This window comes from Triticum dicoccoides, chromosome 2B, assembly GCF_002162155.2.
Source record: "Triticum dicoccoides isolate Atlit2015 ecotype Zavitan chromosome 2B, WEW_v2.0, whole genome shotgun sequence".
NCBI classification, from domain to species: Eukaryota; Viridiplantae; Streptophyta; class Magnoliopsida; order Poales; family Poaceae; genus Triticum; species Triticum dicoccoides.
The window spans coordinates 643506860-643514659 of record NC_041383.1 but is presented as its reverse complement, the minus strand read 5'-3'; the positions used below and the strand labels follow the sequence as shown (position 1 = coordinate 643514659).

Sequence of the window (7800 nt, the reverse complement as noted above, 5' to 3'; positions counted from 1 at the left end):
CAGAGCTGATGCCGCCGCGCGCGGTTGTGTTTCGTCGGCGGGCGCGGGCCGGCGTACGCGTGGAGGCGACGCAGGTGGTCGTCGGCGAGGCGATCCGCCCAGCCGGGGTTGTTGGGGGCGTACTGGGGGTCGGCGAGCTCCTCCGGCGAGAGGCGCGCCCGGTACAGGCCGACGGCGCGGGCAAAGAGGTGGGTGCCGACCTCGGGCACCGGCGCCACCGGCACGCCGTCGACGCTCAGGCGCCACCTCGCCGGGAGGCGCACGTTGGGAGCGGCGGGGATGACGAAGTGGGCGAGCTCCTCCGCCTCCTCGAGGGTCAAGGTGGAGCGGGCCATCGCCGGCGAGAGGGAGAGGTAGGGCGCAAGAGGGGCGACGCCGGCGGCAGGGGGAGAAGGCGAGGGGAGGCGAGGGGCGGTGTGACAGCCGCGGCGGGGCGAGGCGTGTTTTATAGGCGTGGTGGGCGGGGTGGGTGCCGGCGATCAATGCCGGGGCCAGCCGAGCGGTCAAGGGCGCAGAAGGCCAGGCGGCGGCATGCGAATCGGCGCCGGCGATTAATGTCGAGCTGTCAAAGGCGCAGGAGGCCAGGCGTCGGCGTGCGCAGGCGGTCAAGCGGTGGCGTGCGCAGGCGGGTGTCGGGCGGTGGCATGTGAATCGGCGCCGCCCGCGGACCGCCGCCGCCGCCGGGACGTCTCACTGCGCTGACGTTAATGGATCCCCACGCCGTACCGCACCGGATTAATGTATTAGCCTAATTAGGGTTTAGTACATGTGGGCCCGTCCTCCTCCTCACTCGGCGTACACCGCCCACGTACGGGCGTACAGCGGGCCGTACGGCCACGTACGGTCATGCGCCTCGCTACGCCGCGGTACGCCGCCCCAAACTTAATTTCCCATCCTACCCCTATCACTTATTCTCGCGAAGGGGTATCTTCTAATCTCGACCGTTGATGTGTCCAGGGGTTGTACCGAAGAAGAAGTGATACAATAACCCTAATTAACAAAATACAAGAACCCTAGATTAGCGGGCATGGCTCCTCCGCGGGATCCGCCCGCTGACACAGGGGCATTTCCACCGCGACCTGGCCGAAGAGCGCTGGGAATTCCTGCTGCAAACTGTCGATAACATCCTGGGGTAGCCCCTCCATCATGTGCTCCATGTAAGAATCGAACTGGTCCTGCGGCAGCAGCTCCGGCAGCTCCTCCATCGGCATGAGCTCGAACTCGAATGGGCGCTCGTCCTGTTGCTTCAGGATAGGAAAATCCTCTTCTGCCCGCTGCTCGAACGCTTGTTGCAGCTCGATCAGAAAATCCTCTGCTGTCCGCGGCTGGAACGGGAACTCATCCTGTTGCATCTCGACTAGAAGTTCCTCTTCTGTCTGCGGCTGGAACGGGAAGTATTCCTGTTCCATCCCGATTGGAATCCATTCCTCTTCCGCCATCGAGCCGGCCGCTGCTTTTGTTTTCCCTGTTTGTTTGATGAGGGAATCGAGCCGCCGCCGGCTGCTTTCGTGTCGCTACGCACTAGTAGCTGACTATATGTTTGAGATTGAGATTGGGAGCAGATCGGGGGGCTTTCCGGGGTACTAGACCATAAAAGCACGCGTTGCCGCGCCCGCCATCTTAAGTCATGTTCTATGGTCAACGAAAGAAAGAAAATGTGCGACCATAATCCTGCAACTTCAGCACGAATCTTAAGAACATAATGTGCGTTTGATACATTTCATACTTCCTGCAAAGAGGGAAAGAATCGCCAATATATAATTTAGATGCCAAACATTATACATATGAACATGTAAAAAGTTGGTGCTACTGAAAAATATTCAAAATATATAGACTGGCAGATAGTACTGAACTACTAATTCTTCAGACTAACTTGAGCTGATGAAAAAATAGCATGCTGATGAAAGTACTTGCACCAAATAAGACATGGGGACGTAATATAGAAAACACAATCTATTTAAATGGGGTGTATTATTAGCATATTGGCATATCTTCTCCTTTTGTTAAAGATGCTTCTTGTCCAAGGTTCCAGAATGTATTCATCACTTCAACTGTAGATCAGAGCCTCCTTGACAACTGAATCATAGTAAATTATCCTCCTATACCAACAATGGTTTGCTAAAATAAGTGGCCCAATCAAGCATATGGAAATCTCTACTCGAGTACTGGGTCGTTGCTAGCTTGCTTCTCATTTGTTTGATCAATGTCGTACATCTATTAATTGCCTAGGAAAGTGATTTCAACCGGTAATTATCTTGCAACCTAAACAAGCTTAGTTCCAATTAGCTTTCTTAGATAGTAAAGTGGCAATACCAGTCTAACAATTGAACACACATAACAGCCTACTCGATTAATGTCTACATCTCCATGTGTCTTTCAGTGATCGGTGTCAGGAGAATTCACAAAATCGATAGAGGCAAACAGGTAGATACTGGACCTTTATCAGGATAATTACACGGCAGCTTCAGCTTCAATTACCTAATGGGGAAGGACGCTCGGTACAGCGGCAAGAGCATGGAGTCCGATGCAGGAGCAGGACAACCGGCGATGGATGCTGACGGCGTGGGCAGCCGCAGCAGCTGCCATGTAGGAACACTGCAAGAAAAGCCATTAAGAATCAAAAAAATCAAAAAAAAGGCCTGCGGAGAATGAGTACAGGGTGAGTGGAGGGCACCGGTGCGGAGGCAGACACACAGCAGAAGCTTGCGACGGGATGGAGAACGGCGGCGGCGCATAGCGGAAGAAGGAACGGCAGGTCGGCAGCGGCGCAGAGGAAGGGAGCAGTCGAGGGAATACCGCTGGACGACTTGTGGCCCGTGCGCGTGGAAGTATTTCGACTGGACCTGGGCCTTTGATGGCCCGATTAAGGACAGAAACGGACGCTCGTTCAGCGGAGCAGCAGCCCACGGAATGACCTGGAGACGATCAAGAGCTGATCTATATCGCACGTTAACGTGATCGGCGGCTGAGAGGCTTAAAACGCTGTGGAGGCTCCTAACTAGCTGTGTTATACTGTTTTTTAATATATGGCGATGGTTTCTCTCCCGTGTCCGACATGAGTCCCAGCTGGGCCGGCACGTGCACCACGCGCCAAACAGGCTTTTCCTTCACCACACACAATCGTATCCGAGTTTGCCGTTTTCTACGTGCACCACCGTTCTCAATTTTCGTTCACAAATTCTAAAGATATTCATGACTTTCAATACATGTTTATCTTTTCCAACCTTTGTTAAGAGTTTCAAAAATGGTTTTGAGATGCAAAAAATGTTCCCGTTTTCAAATTTTGTTCACAAATTCAAAAAATGTTTACTTTTAAAAAAATATCTGGGAAATTATAAAATGTTCTCACTTTTCAAATATTGTTCAGAAGTTCACAAATATTCCTGTTTTCAATTTTTGTTCACAAATTCAAAAATGTTTCCAAATTTGAAAAAAATGTTTGGCTTTTCCTAATTTTGTTTGGAGTTTAAAAAAATGTTCATTGATGCAAAAAAAATCTGGCTTTTCAAATTTTGTTCAGTGTTTCAAAAAATGATCCCATTTTCCCAAAAGTACCATGCTTTCAAAAACTTTAACATTATTGCGTTTGTCAAAATTTGCTCCCTTTAAAAAAAACATTCAAACATGTTTGATGTTTCTAAAAAACACACTTTCAAAATATTGTTCACAAATTTGAGAATGTCTGTGTTTCAAAAAATATTCGCTTTTCTAAAAATAAAATTGCGTTCAAAATTCCCCCATAAGAAATAGATCTTTTGTCGTTGATAGTTCTTACATACTGCATTCTAAATATAGCCACCAATCTCATCTTTCGAGTGGCGAGGTACCCGCGTTCTCCACCAGGAGGTCCCTAGTTTGATCACTATTGCGCGCAATGGGCCGGGTAAAAAAAGAACCCACCCCGTCCCCGAAACTGGGCGGCAGCGACGACGACGACGGGGTGGGGCGGGCGGGTGTGCTGGTTGTCTATGGGAGGAAGAAAATGACCTATGAGCCACCGACCGACGGGCCGGAGGGAGGAATAGGCGGGCGTCCCGCGCGTCCGCCTCATGTTTGCGCCGACGCATGCGAGGTCCAAATTTGGGCCTGGAATGGATCACCCGGCGAATAAAAAATTGGACGCGCATCTGTTTGGGTTGGCGAGTTGGACTGTTTTTTGTGTCCGTTTCGATCCAAACGAACCAGAGCGGACAAAAATGATCGGCACTTTGGAGTCGCTCGATCAAAGCCCAATCTAACAATCAAACACCTGCAGTCGGCCCATCACAGGCCGCCGACTTGGACTTCTCCAAAACGCGACGACGCGCCTCCTCGGGAACTGAAAATCCGTAAGAGCATTACTAGTAGAACCCTCAAACCCTCAAATCCTCAAAGCACTTTTAAGGGTTGAGAAGTGCCACTTTTTGACACTTTTAATGGTTGAAAAACAGGGGCAAATACTAGAACACTCAAACCCAACCCGTAAACTGCTTTAAGGGTTGGATTTGAGGGTTCTAGTCTTTGCCTCAACCCCAACCTTTAAATCTATCATTTGGCATCTCACAATTTATAACAACAAGAACACAATCAACTTCCAAACAAACTACCAAATGACAATCATTGATGCATGGTTTAATAGTTTACATCACAAAATCATCATCTTCCTCCTCTCATCGGCACCATCACCAAAAGTTGCACCTCGGCGCCATCTCCTAGACCACAAGCGGGCTCCATCAAGCATGTCCATCACCACCGATGGAGTCGTACACACCGCCATCACCACAACTACTCATCGAAGTGTCACCTCGAAAAGTAGAGGACGCAACACGAAACATCCTCTTCCTCTTCGTGATGTCCTCCTTGTAGTCCTTCCACCATTGCAATTGGTCTTGATCCATGTCCTTCTTGGACATCATCATGTGCTCTTTCTCTTCCACCATGAGTTATTTCCATACCTTTGCCTCTTTGAGCTTGATCATCCTCTCCTCCAACTCGGTTCCACGGTTCCACTAGGTGGTGCATCCCTCACTTGGTCCATGGCCGCACTCCAACGAGAACAAGCGGGCTTGATCAACTCCCAACGGCCTTGAAGCGACCGGAATGTGCGATGGATGAACCCACTATTCTTCGGCTTGATCCTACAATAGACGTCCTCGATCCTTTGCCAATAGAGTTTACCGGTTTGATCGGTGCCGGTGGTAGCATCCATTCCCACAGCTGCCCAAGCACGAACCAAGAGGACATCTTCCGCCTCGGTGTAGTTTGTCGATCGAGCGTGTGGGCGGGAAGCGGCGGTGAATGCCTCCACCCCTATCTCGGCCACCTCCTCCTCGTCATCCCCTTCATCCTCCTCATCTTCCTCCTTTTCCTCCAAGTCGTCTCCAACCCTAAAGGGGTCTAAAGGTGGAGCTCCGAGGTCCACCTCCGCGTTTTGGAGGAGGTCCATGAATGAGGATGGGGTTGCCATTTCCTCGAGCACCTCGTGCGCGGCGGGAGAAGGTTCGGCGACGGTGGCGGGCGGGGGCGCGGCCGCGGTGTCAGGACCCCGATCCTAAGTCACACCGATCTAGCATGTAACACATCATATCACTTTGCGGCCTCACGCACGGTATTCCCACGGGTGCCACCTTACCTGGCCCGGGACCGTTTGCGCCTTTTGGCTCACGTATATGATAGTGTCGCTAGCATCCATATGACAAAGGACCCGGGCTGACATGGCTAGCCGTAAACCCAAAGTGGCACAGACTTACAGGGACAGGCATCCATGACCCAGCATCGAACGTGTCGGTCATCAGCGAGTGAATCCAGGCTGTAGCACTGGGCTAGCAGGACTCCGGTGAACCGGGCTGTAGCGGGCTAACAGGACTCCGGTATTCATCGCGTGACATTTCCCCGAAGGGACAGACACAGGAACGAAGAAGGACATATGCCGGCCAGACTAAGTGTTCCGGAGCAGTAGCAAGCTACCATGGCTCGATGGAAACACTAGGAGACATTTCCCGGTAAGAGAGGCTACTAAAGATAAACAACTAGATGGTCAGATCCCACACATACCAAGCATTTCAATAACATACACACAATATGCTCGATATGTGCAAATACAACATGGCATCACAACATGACTCTACAACTCAAGTATTTATTCAATAGGCTCCGAGGAGCGAGACATTACAAACATGGGTCTCATGACCCAACAATCAGAGCATACAAGTCAAAGCACATGCGGAAGCTTAACATGTCTGAGTACAGACATCTAGAAATGAAAAAGGCTGAGAAGCCTGACTATCTACCAGATCCTGCCGAGGGCACAAGATCGTAGCTGAGGTAACAAGCTAAACGTCGAAGTCCACGTGGAACTACTAGTGAGACTGAAGTCTCTCTGCAAAAACATAAATTAAGCAACGTGAGTACAAATGTACCCAGCAAGACTTACATCATATCTAACTACATATGCATCATTATCAACAAAGGGGGTGGTGGAGTTTAACTGCAGCAAGCCAGCTTTGACTCGGTGGCTATCCTAAACTACGACTGCAAGTAACTCTTTTGAGGTGGCGCACACGAGTCCACATATTCACCATATCAATACACCACTATGGATCCGCTCCCGTCTTCCTACGGGAACGCCATCCATAGCACTCACGCTTATCTTGCGTATTTTAGAGTATCCACTTTCACTTGTCTATGAACTATGCAAGGGGTCCAAGTTTCCATATCCGAGGAATCCGGCTATTCGAATAGATAATGATAACCCTGCAGGGGTGTACTTCTTCACACACGCTTTCGCCACTTATCGCCCTGTACACGTCATGTACCTCGGCAACCTTCAAGCGGAAGCCGGGCGAGGGAGTCGGCCACGACCTGACTAACCGAACAAGTCTCTAGTCCAGGTTTATCGCCTATTCGGGTTCCATCCGCAAGGAGATCCGGCCGGGGTGTCGCTCACGGCCCCAAACGATGTGAGCAGGGTTCCCAAGCCCACCATCCGGGTGCCACTTGGTACACCGTGCCACTGTGCCTAGTCTGTCCCAAGCCCACCTGTACCGGGTGCCACTTGGTAGACTACTAACACTACCTACAAACACCAAAAACTAGTTGCAACTCCTGGACAGAGATCATGTTGATTAATAAGTCGAGAGAGTCAATTAAGGATCCCAATGTGTGGTAGTAGCTGTTCATGGATCACAAACACAGAACTCAGTTCCTGAGGACGGCTGCAATGAGACAACCCACCATGTACTCCTACATGGCCTCTCACCGCTACCTTTACCAAATCGTGTTCACACACTTAGCTCACACACAGTAGGACATGTTCACACGCCTCTGATTCATCCCCGATGAATCAGACCTGACTCAACTCTAAGCAGTAGCAGGCATGACAAACAAACATGAATGAGTAGGCACAACAGGGCTCAAACAACTCCTACTCATGCTAGTGGGTTTCATCTATTTACTGTGGCAATGACAGGTCATGCAAAGGATAAAGGGGTTCAGCTACCGCAACAAGTAACAGATGAATCGTTGTTGTCCTAATGCAGTAAAAGAGAGCAGGAGCGAGAGAGTGGGATTTTATCGGAATGAACAAGGGGGGTTTTGCTTGCCTGGCACTTCTAAAGATAATATAACTCTTCATCGGTGTCATCGATCACATCGCCGAACCACGTCTATTGAGAGGGGACAAATACCGGCAAACAAGGGAGAACACAATCAATGCAATGCACAATGTGATGCATGAATGTGACATGGCAATATGCTGTGTTTTGGGCTAATGCACCTAGCTATGATTTAAATGAAGTTGGTTTGAATACATGATTCAAATTC

General features: G+C 50.1%; 1 protein-coding gene across 1 annotated transcript; it reads right to left on the bottom strand.

The window, feature by feature from the left end:
* Positions 1 to 1013: 1013 nt before the first annotated feature.
* On the bottom strand, positions 1014 to 2759 carry LOC119361080. Its single transcript, XM_037626455.1, has 3 exons — positions 2675 to 2759; positions 2479 to 2595; positions 1014 to 1729 (listed from the first exon to the last, which is right to left on the bottom strand). The coding sequence occupies exon 3, from the start codon at positions 1437 to 1439 to the stop codon at positions 1014 to 1016; it is 426 nt and encodes a 141-aa protein (XP_037482352.1). The 5' UTR covers positions 1440 to 1729; positions 2479 to 2595; positions 2675 to 2759.
* Between the last annotated feature and the right edge of the window lie 5041 nt (positions 2760 to 7800).